This window comes from Brassica napus, chromosome C2 (assembly GCF_020379485.1).
Source record: "Brassica napus cultivar Da-Ae chromosome C2, Da-Ae, whole genome shotgun sequence".
Taxonomy (NCBI): domain Eukaryota; kingdom Viridiplantae; phylum Streptophyta; class Magnoliopsida; order Brassicales; family Brassicaceae; genus Brassica; species Brassica napus.
The window spans coordinates 19303623-19319888 of NC_063445.1; the positions used below are offsets into that span (position 1 = coordinate 19303623).

A 16266-nucleotide genomic window follows, 5' to 3' on the forward strand; every position below is an offset into this window, starting at 1 on the left:
AATAAATTTAGGTTAAATTATAAACCAAAATATTCGGTCATTTATTTCTGCTGAGATAAGTATCCAAAACTTCCCTTAGCAAGAAATTTAGAAGAAGCATTTAAAAATGTTATTTATTTTTTCTATGTGGAGTTTAATTCTTACTGTTTTTCCTGTTACGTGGACATGATTTAAATTGTAATATATTTTCTTTTCAAAAGAGGTGGTGTCCACCTTAAATTATGAAGGAACAACGCTTATAAGATTCTATTAAATATAACAATTTGGGAGATATAGGAAAAAATTAAGGTCGAACTACCAAACATGTAAGTTTTCAAAAATCCTACAAAGTTTAAAGGAAACAATAAATAATTGAACGTATGTGGATCAATATACTTCCATATGTGGCGCAATAAGAGATGTTTATGATTCGTTTGAAATTATAATTGTTTCTAAAATAGAGTATAATACTAAAGTTTTAACAGTATGATTCTAGGTCATGCATCTGATTTCCAGCTATATCAAAATAATAAAATAAGTACAAAGGACTTAACATCGTAATATTTAAGATTGTTAAATTTTGTTAGTGTTAACTATTACATTTATTAACATGTAAATACTCTATTATAATTACAGGTACTTGCTAAATCAAGACGACTACGTATTGGTTACTTGTAAGGCAAGGAATTTAGATTAATTCTTACTAATATGGTGCATGTGAAAAACAGAACATCTCTGTTTTAAAATAAATCGATGAAAGTCTAAATATCACGAATTTCTGAAAACATAACAATATTTAGAACAGTCTTAAGATCAATGTCAAAGATAAAATGGTCAAGTAGATAGACTTAATAGAAAATTGAAAGACGGTATGTGTTTGACTGTGTAGCTTTTCCGCTGTGCTGCTTCATGCTCATTCTCGCCATTGTCCATCAGCAAAATAGTATTCTTCCTATTATGTGGTCGTAGAACAACAGTTATAAGTAGTCAATATAAAATTAAAATTGAAGAACAAACAAACAAAAGAGAGTATTCATAAAATCTCAAGAATAACGATTACGGTCCCCACACATACACCTATACTTCATGGCGATTTACAAACAGATTCTGGAAAACCTCCTTGAATACTACATTCATGGTTGAAACTTGAGATTTTCCATCTTTGTCAGTAATCAGAATCTTCAATCCCTTCCTTGACTTTACCCTAGACACAGCCACATACAATTGCCCATGTGAAAAAACAGGTCTAGGTAGATACAGCCCAACATTAGCAAGTGTTTGACCCTGGCTCTTATTGATAGTCATAGCAAACGCTACTTTCAATGGAAACTGCCGACGCCTCATCTTGAAAGGGAGCTTAGAGTCTGTGGGCGTGATCAGAATGCGGTGTAAAAACACCTTCTCACCAACTCGCTTTCCAGTAATTATAGGAATAAATGTGTAGAATTTAAATAATAAAGAGATAAAAGGTATAAAAATGTAGAGGCTTCATATTACCAAAGGAAAATTCAAAATGCAAAAACATGAATCAAAGAGAAAAATCCAGAAACTAATAAGTAAGAAATTCAAGAAATAATGCCAAACTTGAAAGCAATAATAATAAAATTCAGAGCGAAGCCTCTACTCATCAACTCGATTCACCAACTTTTCAGCCACTTTTTTCATTCTTCTCCTGCTTGATTTTGACGGTACCCGCAGACCTTGTAACAGAATTCTGATCAAAAGCATCCTCCAAGTTAATGATTGGTGATCGCATCCGCTTAGCCGGTGTCAGATCACCGGTTTTATCCGACTGAGACGATCCGCCATGCAACATCAGGGACCCCTTCATAATAATAAAAAAATACTATCAGCTTTCAATAACTAACTATGTGCATATCTCCAGAGTTGTTTATAAAGTATATAATGTTCATGATACGACCTCAGGTGCATCAGACAAAGCGGAATATGTCCCTCCAAAAGTGTTCTGACTTTCCTAGGATATAGAAAATAGAATTGTATATCATAACAAAAATGAATATTATAAACCATTTTAGAACAACTGAATCCATTGAAACACATACCGTTGGTGATCCAATGGCGTCGAACTCGTTAATCACCCCAATGTTTGACATGATCTTGAGAACTTTGTAAGTGGGATGCTTATATAAATAATTCTCCCTTTCAATTCCAATCTTGAAAAGAAGAGTTTTCCCAACCAAATCTTGAAGAATCGGTGGCAACATGTCAGGATCCTGTATCTTTTATACAATCACGTAAATCATAATAAGTTTCAATATATCTTTCAATTGAAAAAAAAAATCAATATATAAATTATAGAAAACAATAATACCTCATCAGTAACCGGACCAGTCAGCTCAAGACATGGTTTGTGTAGCAGTTGCATGGCAAGATTATCAAACAGCAAGAACTTGGTGTCATTTGTACTGTCAAGTACAACCAGATGCAACTTGTACCTAAGTAAATAAAAAAAATGTTCATATTAATTTTTAAAATATAATGAGCTTTTTCATTCATGATTGATATATTTTATTCAACTACTATATACCTTGGCAATAGTTGTGGATTTTTGTCTTTGCACTTGACACAATAGTAATTATGACCACTAACATTGAACTCGTCTCCGTCTTCAATGTCATTAGGCACTGTCAACACCTTCTTTGCACACACCTTACAACTTAGGTAGTACCAACCCATGTCAGAATCAATGGCCCCAATTGAAGCCATTACAATACACTTCTCCACCTGTGAGTAGTATATTTAGATTGAGGCAGTTAGTATTTTCCTTAATGTATCACATATTGTAAAATGATTGGAATATATCAGGAGATCCTCTATACCTGTTTGGATTCCAGAACCTGAGAAATAGTTTTCCTAGGGGTGTGACGAAAAAAGTCATCCCTTTCCTTAACAGTAGGAACCACTGCATTTGACTTGGGGTCAACAATGGCCAATGCCAAATCATCCCTTGGTAACCTGTTAATCCAAAAAAGTTGGGTCAGGTCAGATTATACTACGCGACGTTTACCAAATACGTATTATATGTGTCGAACATAATATAAATCATAAACTCACAGACTCATGAAGGCTTGGACCTCATCTATCTGTGGATTCAGCGATACATTAGAGACATTGTAGGCGTTGGAGATGCTACGATCCTCTGAAAAAATAGTGGATAAAATATTATTGACTCCATTATACACGTAAAATATGTCTGAAAAAAGAAGATAGTATAATAATTACCTTTCCACACTTTAATCTTCCCAAATCGCAAAACACAAACAATGGACTGCTCACTACGCAACTGAATCGCATTGCTAACATCCTCCGCGAACTTCCCCCACAACACCAGGGGGAGGCGTTCATCACTGTACAAAAAGGGATAACAACATTAAATTTGAGTTATCATAAAAATAATAGACAACATTTTTGTTACATAAAAGATGTGTAAACTTACTCCTCATTGCGTAGTTCGACAGATATCTTCTGTGTGTCTTTCCCATTCACAGAAACAATTTCCATCTGGGTAACTTCAACAATCTGTCCGATTACATCTACGAAAAAAAAATGGATGGTATACATTATTTATAGATCCCACTATAACTTATGAACAAATAACAAAGATAAAAAACGAAACTTACCAACTAAGTAATCATCATCGAGGACACCATTGAGAACATCCCCAAAGTTAACAGGATTCAATCCAGTTAAATTGTTGGGTAAATCCTCACAAATCCTCACACGGGTCGTTGGAAGGAAAACAATCTTGAATGGATGCTTGCTTGGTCGATAAGAACCACCAGAATTGGTAACCGAGAAATTGATGATTACTTTCGTATCACCTTCCTGCAGCACACGATTGAATTGCCCAACCAGTTCTCTTTTCACGGTTCCAGCAATCTTGTCTCCCTATATTTGGAAATAGACAGCAATAAGTAACTCTGAATGTTATATGGAGTAGATATTAAAGTTCATAAAAATGTTGTATTGAACTTACTCTAGCATCGACAAAGACCATTTCGATAGTCTCACCACCCGCAGCCGAATACTGTTTCCAAAGACGGATGATTTTGACTTGGATCTTCCACATGTTCTTGAAAGGCTTCAACTCAGAGACAAAGTTCATCGCAGCCATAGTAAATAAATGAGCAGGTATAGTGTTGAGTGTGTGACTAAATGGTCGACATAACGTTCTCTTATATAGGGGTAGGAGGCATTCATTACAGAATATTTTGCACGATTTTACTTGTCAATCACATATTGAATTGAAACACTAATGTAGGTGTCTCGCATTTATGTCTTGGCTTAATATATATACGATTGACTTAAAAATAGGTAAGACCGTATAATAAAATGCCAATTTTGAATCTATCGGCTTAACGCATAATTGTATACCATTACGTCATGTTATTATAACTTTCCAAAAATATAAAAATGGAAAGTAAAATTTAAAGTATCCAACCTTGCGCACAAAGTCTGTCTATAGTGTATATACATATTGCCTAATCATTACGTAAATTTTGAGTGTCACATATATATGTTTCCCTATATAACTTTCCTAAATCTAAAGATGGGAAGAGAATTCAAATAATACTTGGACACACAGTATACATCCTCTTTTTATTACAGTGAATTAATAATAAATAATTTACAATTATATAGTAAATATCTTATCAATATTTCATAATTTATCATTACCAAGTCATCTTATTTCAGAATAACACTTCGTAATTCATCATATATGTGAGACACATAGCTGTTGTGGATTGTTCTATTGGCCAAAACATATATGTGAGCTGTTGTGGATTGTTTTATTGACCACAATTTCATTATTTTTTTTGGTTTCAAGGACCACGAAAATGTTTATAAGAGCCTGTTATTTTGAATCACGTTGCAAACCAAACCATAAAAAATAATCATATAATAACCAGCTTATTTTTATATAGTACATTGATGTGGGTCAATAACTTATTGAGTCAAGATGGTACGATGGGGCAGCAATAAATGAGAGTCAAGATGGTAAGATGGTACGCTTATAATCCGCTTACAAAGTACTATACAAAAGAAATATTATAATACGATGGTCCAGCTTTTATGATAGTGGCATTCAGTGTAAATATTCTAGTAAAGCAAGGATAATTATTTTGTGAGGCTGAGAAGGATTATAAGGCTGCCACCTCAGCATGGCATGCCTGTAAATATGTTACACTTTAAAGGTTACTCTTTTAAAATGTTTCTCTCTTAATAATAAGGGGATGATGGGATAATTTCTGTTTTTGGTATTCTATTATGTTATACTTATAAGGCAATATGTAATGTTTATTTTTATTTGACTTGCAATATTACCACCTATCATCATTACTAGTTGTTTCATCGTTTCCATTGTCTTCTCTTCTGCTACAATATTCATCCATCCTTTCCACCTTTGGTCACTCAATAACAATGTATTATTTGTTTCGTTCTGTTGTATTTTTGAAATGTAGAATAAAATGTAATTTTCTATTATAATTATATATCAATTCATTATTAGTCTCATACTGTTTTTATATAATGCTCAAATTTATTAATTCATGAATGTAAATAAACCATATTTATACTATTTATAGATGATTCATATTATGTTTTTACATGAAAAAAATGTTATCATTGACGCTTCCATCATTATTCCTCCGCTTTGTAAAGTGTATTTGCATTTTCTCGTTCACTATGCCGTATTGTTAAAAGATATCATCATAATATACATGACTGGCTTAACACTGTTATGGGTCTTAGGGAAATAATTTTTTTCACCTTTTAAGATTTATATTCATATAATGTTTATAATATTTTTAAAATTTAATCAGTAATATTTTATAATATATTTTGTGATAAAAATAAAACTGTATACATATCAAAACATTTTGAGCCCTTTTCAATTTTATTTATTATATATATTTTTTAATTTTCTGCATAAAAATATAAATTTCTAAAATAAATTAGACCTCTTAACTATTACTCCATATACGTGGGACACGTGTTTGGGCCTGGGGCGATCGTACCGTTTGTCCCCCTAATTAACCGGCCCTAATAATATAAATCTTATGTCCGTCATATTTGACCATCAATAATCCATTTTATCTCTTGTCATATGTATATCTTCAACGAAATTATTTATTTTCATATTTTCACCGTCCACTTTTTATTATAAAAGGTAATATCAAAAGAATCTTGAAAGTCTTTCAAGGATTTAGTTGATGATTGTTTGCATGGTCTTTAGATTTTACTTTTTGGTTTTTAGTTTTTAAATTTTGGTTTTTTATTTTAGTTTTGATTTTTCTATAGATTTTAGTTTTTCAAAAAGCTTGATTGGTGACACTAGATTTTGGTTTTTTTTTTAAAATAAAATATTTTATAAATATAAAATCTTTCTTCTAGACACCATAATTTATTTTTATTATCACTAAAATGAATAAACTTCTATTAAAAATGTTATAAAAATATATTTTAGAATAAAAACTATTATCTATATTTTAAAATAACTTTAATTTTATATCTTCAGAACAATATACAATTAATAGCTAATATTGTAAAACCAAATTTTAAAAAATATTTAAAATATTGTAAACTGAATAAAATTTATGCAATTCTAAAAAATGTAAAATTAAAATTATAAAGATTGTAAGTATACATAAAATTATGTAATATATATTTTAACATATAGAGTAATAACTAGAATTTAAATAAAAATAGAATGACTATTTAATGTATATTAGTTAAAACTAACAGTTTTAATTAATTTTATAGTATAAAATATTAATTAAATAATTATAAAACTAATTTAGCTAAACAAAACTCCAATAATTTAATTTTTAAAGAATGTTTTTATTGTGGAACTCGAAACTACATGAATATAATCATCCACTATTTGTCATTCCGAATAATTTATAAGAAAATTCGTTTTAGTGCTTTATTACATATTTTAATTGATAACATAATGGTGAAAAAAATGTGCGGAAAATGAGAAAGGAGATAAACATGAAATAAATATAAAATATAAAATAAAAATAAAAGATTAAAAAAAATAGAAATAAAAGAACTATCCTTGGCGACAATTTAAGAATACACTGCTTTTGTTTTTTTTATGTAGAAATAGGAAGTTGAAATACACTGCTTTTGTTTTTTTTTATATAGAGAATCATTTTTTTCAAAATCTTGATGGGCAAAAAATGGCTTTTCAAAAACTAAATACAGAAACCATTTTAGAAATTGAAAACAATCAAGCTCTTAATTATCCAAAAATGAGCTATATTCTTTAACACATGTTATTGTACAAATTAACTAAAAAATATTTTATAAAAGAAAATAATTACATGCTGACAAAAAAAAAAAAAGAATGGAGACTTTTAAAAAAAAAGAGAAAAATAGGATGTGGTGAAGATGGGTGTAGTGGAAATCATGTTGACCCAACAGTATTTCCGTCGACGTCACCTTTATTCCTTCCAACTCTCTATCTCCTCTCCCCCCAATTTTTTCACCTTTTTCTTATATTTTCTACAATTATCTCTGAGTTTCCCTCTTCGTCTCTCTGTTATTCTAATCGGTGAGCATTCTTTGATTTTGATCCAAAGTATAGATTTTTACTCTTCGTTTCATAGTTTAGGCCTTTAGGGTTGGAATATTCTCGTCAATCACATCTGGGTTTTGTGCCAATCGAAGGAATAGTTGAATCGTTCCCACTCCCAAATCAACATTGAAATGAAAGTTTCATACTTCAGGGTTGTGTATCAGAAAGCGAAAAGCTTTGAACTTGATCCCTTGTACTGATTCGTTAATCACTTGTGTTTCAGTTTTGCTAATCGATGGATTCTTGGAGCTACGGGAGAAGCGTTTTCCTACCTAATGGAACCATTGCTGAGAACCAAAGCTCCATGCCTGGATTTGAGATGGAGACAAGTGATGGATTCATTACCAAAGTGGCTTCTTCGAGTTACGTTGAGGAGAACCAATCTTCGAACTTGTCTAGGATAGATTTCAAATTCAGGAGTTACGAGAACCATGATGGTACTTCGTCCCTGCGGGCTAAAAAGACCCGAGCTTCAAACTCGTGCTCACAGAGTCCCTTGTGTCAAGTCTACGGTTGCAATATGGATCTCAGCTTTTCTAAAGATTACCACAAAAGGCACAGAGTTTGCGATGCTCATTCAAAGAGTTCTGTCGTTATAGTTAGCGGTGTTGAACAGAGGTTTTGCCAACAGTGCAGCAGGTTTTGTTCATTTCTCCTTGGCTCTCTCTACTTTGTTAGATGTTAATGATATGTTTCTTCTTCTTCTGCTGGTCAGGTTTCATTTCCTCTCGGAGTTTGATGATGGGAAGAGAAGTTGCAGAAGACGATTAGCTGGTCACAACGAGCGAAGAAGAAAGCCTTCTTTCTATTTCTTACCCGGTAAGCGGCATAAGCTTCTTCCTCAAGGTACAATGTCTCTGCCTCTCCCTTCCCCATCACTTAACTATGTTTCTTTTAATGACTTCTCGTTGGTCTTGCCAGAGTCGTTTCCTGGTAGCTTCTTGTACAGAGTAATGGATGAGCACGACCACCGTGCAAGTAGACTCGTGAGTTTCAAAGATGAACCTAAGCCAGCGATGGAAGCTTCTGGTGTATCTTATATTTGGGACTTACAAGAGGCGGTGCCACGCTCTACTTGTGCTCTCTCTCTTCTGTCAGCTCAGTCCCAACAACACTTGTCTGCAAATAATCCAAACAAAAGCTTCTCAATCACTCAACCATGCCAAAACCTCAACCACTCCACAGGAGACTATCATCAGATGCAGCCGTTGAGGATCGATCCTGGTAAGAAGACCAAATCTGTTACTAGTTCTAGTTCATGTAATGGAAACGGATCATCCACGGTTGATCTACTGCAACTGTCATCACATCTTCAGAGAATCCAGCAACAACAGAGGACTTTCACTGATGATGTGAAGCAGGAATATAATGAGCTTTATTTCCCCTAGCTCCTAATTAAAATAAGGCAAAGCTAAGGCTGCTTGGTTTGGTTTGATTAGTTTGTGAGATTGGTTTGGTGATTTTACTGGATTCGTGAGATGGTTAGATTAGGGGAATGAAGATCAAGTCTGGTTACAACTTACACATGTTTTTTTTTGTAACTGATACTTGTTTATTCTATCTATGCCTGCTTCCTTTGCAAGTCTTTTTTTCTTTTTTTTGAGACAATTTGTATATATAACGATGTAATGAATACTAGGTGGACCGTCCGCATGCATGTGCGGGCATTAACATTAATATTAAATTGATAATTACATATTTACAATTATATAATACTTATGTTACATGTATGTGGTTAATATAAAAGATTGGATGTTACATATTGATATTTATACTATGTTCATATGAACAAAGAATACATTATAACGTTTAGATTAAAAATTTCAGTGTTTTGTATAAACAATATGAGTTATGGAAAATACAAAGTACCTTAAGTCCATAAAGTAAAGAAACCAGACCTTAAGACCAAAGCTTCGAGTTCTGTCTAGATTAAGGTAAAACCCATACATCATATAAGATCATATATCTCATGTCTTGAGCGCCAGATCATTATGAAGAGTGCTCTCGATTTTCATAGCACCAACATCTTTCCAGTCTATTGAAAGCATTGTCCCAATAGATTCCACCTGTTGATTGTGCAAAACTGCAAAAGAGTCAATCAAAATGCCAAAAAAATTGTAATCTCCATGAGAGAAAAAGACTAAATAGGAATATAGATAGATAGATACTCACAAATGATTTGCTCTAGCACTCGTCATATCCTCATCAGAATTCAAATATATCTCACGGAAGAACTTGTTCAAAGCATCGTCTCCTTCAAGCTTATCATCCTTCTATTCTTCTTCACTTCAGCTTCAAGCTTGTCATAGTCCTTTACTTTCTTGGAAGAATGATAAGCCGGTCTCATTGAAACCTCTGCACCATTACACAAACAAATAATATAAATTTTAAAATGTCAAGAGTCTGTGATTCAAACTTCTCATCAGGTGAAACTAAATAATAAGAAAATAGAAAGTAGAAAACCTGTTTAAAAAATTCAAAAAATTCGGGTCTAGCAAAACTGCTGGTTGTTTGCCATGTTCAAGAGAGGCCCATGTGATTATCTCTGCTTTTAAAAGACTTTTCTTAATTTTGGTTGAGATTACTTCATATCTGCACTTCACTACTGCTATTTGAATACACACCTCAAGGAAAAAAAAAGGTCAATACAATGTGTACAACTCAGAACATGGCATTGTTTGAGTTTAAAAGGACTGCTTGGTACTATCTAATAAAACGTATCATTTATATCTGATAAAGCGTATCCTTTAGATACATAACTCTTTGAACTGCTTATAGATTAAGCATGATTATTCTGTTAGTTCAAAAAGTTAGAGTTCAAAAGGTTTAAAAGGATTGTTTGGTACTATCTAATAAAATGTATCCTTTAGATATCAATTATCCAATTATATCTATAAACCAATTACCTTTCCCAACAATCTCGGTTTGAGATGATACGCTTTTTCTCTTGGAACATCAGTCACAATATTCAGATGCAAAATCACTAGCATAATTGACACAATTTACATAGAAGTGTTTATCATGGAGGTGTGTTATGAGAATGCATTATGCTTCAAACGATCACATTTAACACTAATCTTAAAACATCAAAAAAATATAATTGAGAAAAAAAACAAATATTTCACGCATAACCCCAATAAAAAAATCAGCAATGAAATATAAAAGAGAGATTTGAATTATCTGAGATTTATTATCATTGGTTTCATTGTAACAGCATAGATGATTTACTGTTTCCTTCTCTAAACCTTGAGTCAGAAAAGAGGTAATTCTAACAAAAATATTTACAGATGTTAACAATCCTCCAAAGATAACAAATTAGATAATTGATAGGACAACGTCAATGAGTTTCAAAGTTTTTAAAAAGCTTTGAGATTACATTTGGCTCTCAGACGTACTTGAAAAGGATCACGCACAATAAATAAATTGCACTTGATTAGCATACACGTCTTATAATATATTTTTGCTAAGTGATTTAACTTTATAAAAAAAAAAAAGAATTACCTTTTTCGAAAGGGATGATCAGTTCCTTGATAAACAGAGTCATCTCTTTTTGTTAGTTGAATCACTACTGATGCAAAAATATAGATAGAGATACAACATGGAGAGGAAGAGAACAAAAATAAATAGAGAAGAAGAATCCCCCATAAAATTACCAGTAATGGTGTTTTCGTCTATGAGTTACTTATTGATTATCATACATATGCGCAAGATCACAAAAGTAGAATTTAAATTAGAACGATCAAAAACATATGAAAACTTAAAAGATAGATGCGTGAAACTAATGGGGGTGGCGTGATATTTTTATAGCAAATTTGTTTAAGTTTCTAAATGACCTAGCTTTCAAGAGAAGTTATGAAATAGAATATCCTCTAATAAATTTTAATTCACCTATGAGATAGAATATCTTCTAAAATTTTTTTTAAAAGATATTATGGTTATAATATATACATAATTTTGGTAACTCAAATCTTGCTATATGTATTTAAATATTAAATGCATGATATTAGAAAAGAAGATATCTTGTCAGTTGATTGCAACTGGTTTTTTGATAAAACAAATCCCACTATAAGGATTTAAATAATAGATAATAAGGAAAGAATAATGAATTTTAACGTTAAAACCTCTCAACTAAGTTTGTTTTGGGTAGAAACCCTCAAACTAAGTATTTAACGAAAAAACCCTTAAACTAACTTTATTTAGTGAATTAAACTCTAACAGGTCATAATTACCATTACTACCAGTAAATCTTTAGTTTAGGAGTTTCTACACTAAGTAAACATAGTTGAGAAATTTTACCATTAAAAATGAAAAAATTCAAAATATTTTAATATGAGGATAAATTTTCAAAATACATTTTATAAATTAATGTATAAGCTTCTATAAATGATTTAGAACCTCTTATAATAATTTAAAGCATCTGATAAGCCAATATAAATAATTTTATAAATGTGTTTATAATTTTATAAATGATTTATAAAGCATGCATTTAATTATTGTGCTTTTTGCAAAATTGACCTACAACTTAAAGTCAAACACAAAACTAACCTCTTTTTTTTTTGAAAATTGGTTTTGCCCTATTCACCCCACAAGTTCATATAATTTACGAAAATGCCATCAATTTTTTTTTTTTCGAAAATGACATCTTTACTCTCTCACCCTCATCATCTTCAAGTAATTACAAGATTGCCATTGTCATCAATACCACAACCACCATGAACAACCAATTTGAAGCTCTTAATGCTCCCAAAATCGATTTACCATTCTTCTTTTTCCATTCTTGTGAACTAAACACAACATATCTCTCACTTTCTCTCCACAATGAGCTAAAAAACCCCAAGATTTTGATTCTAAAATTTTTATGGTTCTTAGAGTCATAGAAGCTAACGATTCTGGGTGGGTGACTTTCGTTTGTGATTCTGTGTGCTTGGAGAAGCCTTATGTATGCTAAGGAACTTATCTCACCAATTTAAGGTATGACATCGAGTTTTTTTCCAGATCTGTTCGTCGGACGACTTACTTGGGAAGTCGTCTGGCTGTAGACGACTTACCTGGAAGTCGTCTGGTCAACGCAAAGGTTATTTTTGCAATTGACTTTGAAATCTGTAACCTGAGACGACTGAAAGTTAAGTCGTCTACTATTGTTTGGTTTCAAAAAATTTTCCAAAGAACCTAGACGACTTACATTTCAGTCGTCATAGGTTAGTTTTGCATTTGACTGGATAATTACAGAAGTTTGACTTCCCCAGACGACTTACATTTCAGTCGTCTGTCGAAAATTAAAATAATAATATTTTTTAAAAAAGTAAACGACTTACAATTAAGTAGTCATAGGTTAGTTTTGCAATTGAAAAAAAAAACTTCAAGATTTAATTATACACAGACGACTTATAATTCAGTCGTCCACCAGACGACTTGCTTGTAAGTCGTCGAGGATTTTTTTCCGAGATTCTGGTCAAACCTCGTAAATCCTGGACGACTTACATTTCACGAGACGACTGAATTATAAGTCGTCTGTATATAATTAAATCTTGAAGTTTTTTTTTTCAATTGCAAAACTAACCTAAGACGACTTAACTGTAAGTCGTCTACTTTTAAAAAAATATTATTATTTTAATTTTTACTAGACGACTGTAATGTAAGTCGTCCAGAAAAGTCAAACTTCTGAAATAATCCAGTCAAATGCAAAACTAACCTATGACGACTGAAATGTAAGTCGTCTAGCTTTTTTGGAGTTTTTTTTAACCAAACAATAGTAGACGACTTATTTTTCAGTCGTCCGAAATAACAGATTTCAAAGTCAATTGCAAAAATAACCTCTGCGTTGACCAGACGAAGTATAGTTTAGTCGTCTGGACAACTTAGATTGAAGTCGTCCGCGTCTTCTCCGCTAGTTTTTAAGTCTTCTACGTTAGTTTTTGAATAACTTGTATTTTTAAGAGTGATAAGTAACTCCAAGATATGTAAAACTCATATTTACAAAATATGTTCTCTCCCTTAGTTTTATTAAATTTGACTAAGTTTTTCAACGCAAACTTATAAAAAAATATGATATGCTTTGACTAGTTACTATTGTTTGTTTCCATCTCTTAAGTATTATTGTTATAGACAATAATGATGACTATTGTTATGAGTTGGAAGAAGGGTTAAATGCTTCTTAAAATGTTGTATCAATATGAATCTACCAACATTCTTGTTTATTAAGATGAGAAAAGGCCATTGGAGTTTATTATTGCATATCAGAGATCCAAAGATAAGAAAAAGGCTACTGAAGTCTATTATTTCATTGATTTGTAAATGTGTAAACACATTGTTAGCACATTTAATACATCTTGGAAAACAACATTACTGATTTTACAAAAAATTCACAACTAAAAGAGTAGACATGCAATTCACAAAACAGACCACAAACAAAACTATTATAGATCATTCCTCTACAAAGACAAGCTTGGATTCCACTTGAGTAGACAAGACCAGACGACTTTTAAGAAGTCCAGACGACTTCTAAGAAGTCCAGACGACTTCCAGGAAGTTCAGACGACTTTGTCAGAAGACTTTTAGGAAGTTCAGACGACTTCCAGACGACTTTACAGGAAGTCCAGACGACTTTTAGGAAGTCCAGACGACTTCCAGACGACTTCCAGATGACTAACAAGTAAGTCGTCCCAGAAGTCTTCCAGATCTGAAAACCTGCATATTAAATCCAGATCTGAAAAACTTGCATATTCAAAAACGTTCAAATGGCTTAAAAACTGAAAAAATGAGTGGAAGATTAGATAAATCTACCTTTACAGAACACACAAAAATACATATCTAAAAATAATAGATCTACCTTTAAATTAGTGGAAGATGAGTACCATCTAATTAAAAACCTGCAAAAAAGATAGATTAGTAAGAAAGACATGAGACAAAACTGAAAAATTCATATAAAGTTTGGTGTTTTCAAGTCAAAGAGATTAGAGTGGGTTTGGAGAGTTTTAGTTTGGAAAAAAAGTAAGAACTTTATACAACAAGAAGTTACCAAATGAAGAAAAATCAGACATAAGAACTTACCAAAACGCTCAGAAAAATCCAGACGACTTCCTGGAAGTCCAGACGACTTTGTCAGAAGACTTCCAAGAAGTCCAGACGACTTCCAGACGACTAACAAGTAAGTCGTCTCAGAAGTCTTCCAGATCTGAAAAACATGCATATCAAATCCAGATATGAAAAACCTGCATATCCAAAAACGTTCAAATGACTTAAAAATAGAGAAAATGAGTGGAAGATTAGATAAATCTACATTTATAGAACACACAAAAATACATATCTAAAATTAATAGATCTACCTTTAAATTAGTGGAAGATGAGTACCATTTGATTAAAAACCTGCAAAAGAGATAGATTATTAAGAAATACATGAGACAAAACTGAAAAATTCATATAAAGTTTGGTGTTTTCAAGTCAAAGAGATTAGAGAGAGGTTGGAGAGTTTTAGAATGATGAACATTACATTTTTGTTGCAGCCATTTGAGAGGAGAAGAGAGAATGTGTAAATTTTTCTTTATATAGGGAGACAAAAAATCCAATTAGGTTAAATATTTTTGACTCAGACGACTTACATTTCAGTCGTCTGTTAAAGAAATTAAAACAGACGACTTACATGTAAGTCGTCCAGAAGAGTTTAATATTTTTAGTGGGAAATTAAATATTTTTAGCGGGAAACTAAAATAGAAGACTTTCCGGACGACTTACAAGTAAGTCGTCTGGTTTAAATTTTTTAAGCGGGAAAATAATTTTTTTTTAAAAATTAGGTGGGAATATTTGGACGACTTACATGTAAGTCGTCTGTTTTAATTTCTTCACCAGACGACTGAAATGTAAGTCGTCTGAGTAAAATGATCCGGTTAGGTTAAAACGTACATTGGTAAAATTAAAGGTTCGGTACGATGTGGACGACTGAAATATACGTCGTCCGGGTAAATTATTCAACAGACGACTGATATATAAGTCGTCCACACCCTAAACATAACCCCTAAACTTAATTATCTAATTAAACACTTCATAAAACCAAATCAAACTTGAAAAGTGTTTACTATACACAGAAATAAACACATATAGGTGAAAACTAATTTTTGAAAAAAACATTTTAGTTTTCCAAAATCTAACCCTACCAATACATACAATACTACAACATATGTTTGCCAAACTCCTAAACCAAAGTATTTCATGATTCACTACTTCCACTCATCTATCTTCAGAACAAATCAATTTTATCATATCTTAATTTATATCACTTAAAACTATTTATAATTACTTGATTTTTATTTTTCACGCATCAAAATATTTTTTTACAAGATTTATAAATTATTTTTAAAATAAACTGGTACCAGACGACTTACACTTCAGTCGTCCAGACGACTTCCAACATCTCACACGACTCAGACGATTTACTGGGGCTATATTCGTAAAAATGGCTTCTGTTTTTTTGTTTGGTCACAAGGGGTTGAGCTGTAATTTCAATAGGCTTTTAGGTTAGTTTTGCATTTGATTCAAGTTTGGGTATAGGTTTGAGATTAAAATCAAGTTGTGGGTTAGTTTTGGCAAAAACCCCTTAATTATTAGACATTAATAGTTATTATGATACTTTATATAAAAATATATTTATTTCTTTACAAATATAAAATCATTATATCAATTCAAATAAA

At 31.8% G+C, this 16266-nt stretch overlaps 2 protein-coding genes across 4 annotated transcripts; one reads left to right on the top strand and one right to left on the bottom strand.

Moving 5' to 3' along the window:
• Nucleotides 1-49: 49 nt before the first annotated feature.
• On the bottom strand, nucleotides 50-6352 carry LOC125581716. The gene is made up of 10 exons (XM_048747628.1): nucleotides 3977-6352; nucleotides 3621-3888; nucleotides 3437-3533; nucleotides 3055-3347; nucleotides 2820-2955; nucleotides 2528-2724; nucleotides 2312-2435; nucleotides 2043-2219; nucleotides 1901-1954; nucleotides 50-1804 (listed from the first exon to the last, which is right to left on the bottom strand). The coding sequence occupies exons 4-10, from the start codon at nucleotides 3060-3062 to the stop codon at nucleotides 1628-1630; spliced, it is 873 nt and encodes a 290-aa protein (XP_048603585.1). The 5' UTR covers nucleotides 3063-3347; nucleotides 3437-3533; nucleotides 3621-3888; nucleotides 3977-6352; the 3' UTR covers nucleotides 50-1627.
• Nucleotides 6353-7370: 1018 nt separating this feature from the next.
• On the top strand, nucleotides 7371-9280 carry LOC111202903 (squamosa promoter-binding-like protein 6). Of its 3 annotated transcripts, none has more exons than XM_022696071.2 (4): nucleotides 7385-7558; nucleotides 7806-8221; nucleotides 8298-8401; nucleotides 8504-9280. In XM_022696071.2, exons 2-4 carry the CDS (start codon nucleotides 7818-7820, stop codon nucleotides 8968-8970), a joined length of 975 nt encoding a protein of 324 aa, XP_022551792.1. In that variant the 5' UTR covers nucleotides 7385-7558; nucleotides 7806-7817; the 3' UTR covers nucleotides 8971-9280. The 3 variants fall into 3 exon arrangements, with proteins under 3 accessions (XP_022551790.1, XP_022551792.1, XP_022551791.1); XM_022696070.2 differs by having other exon boundaries at nucleotides 7417-7558; nucleotides 8298-8428; XM_022696069.2 differs by having other exon boundaries at nucleotides 7371-7558; nucleotides 8298-9280.
• The last annotated feature ends 6986 nt before the right edge of the window (nucleotides 9281-16266 follow it).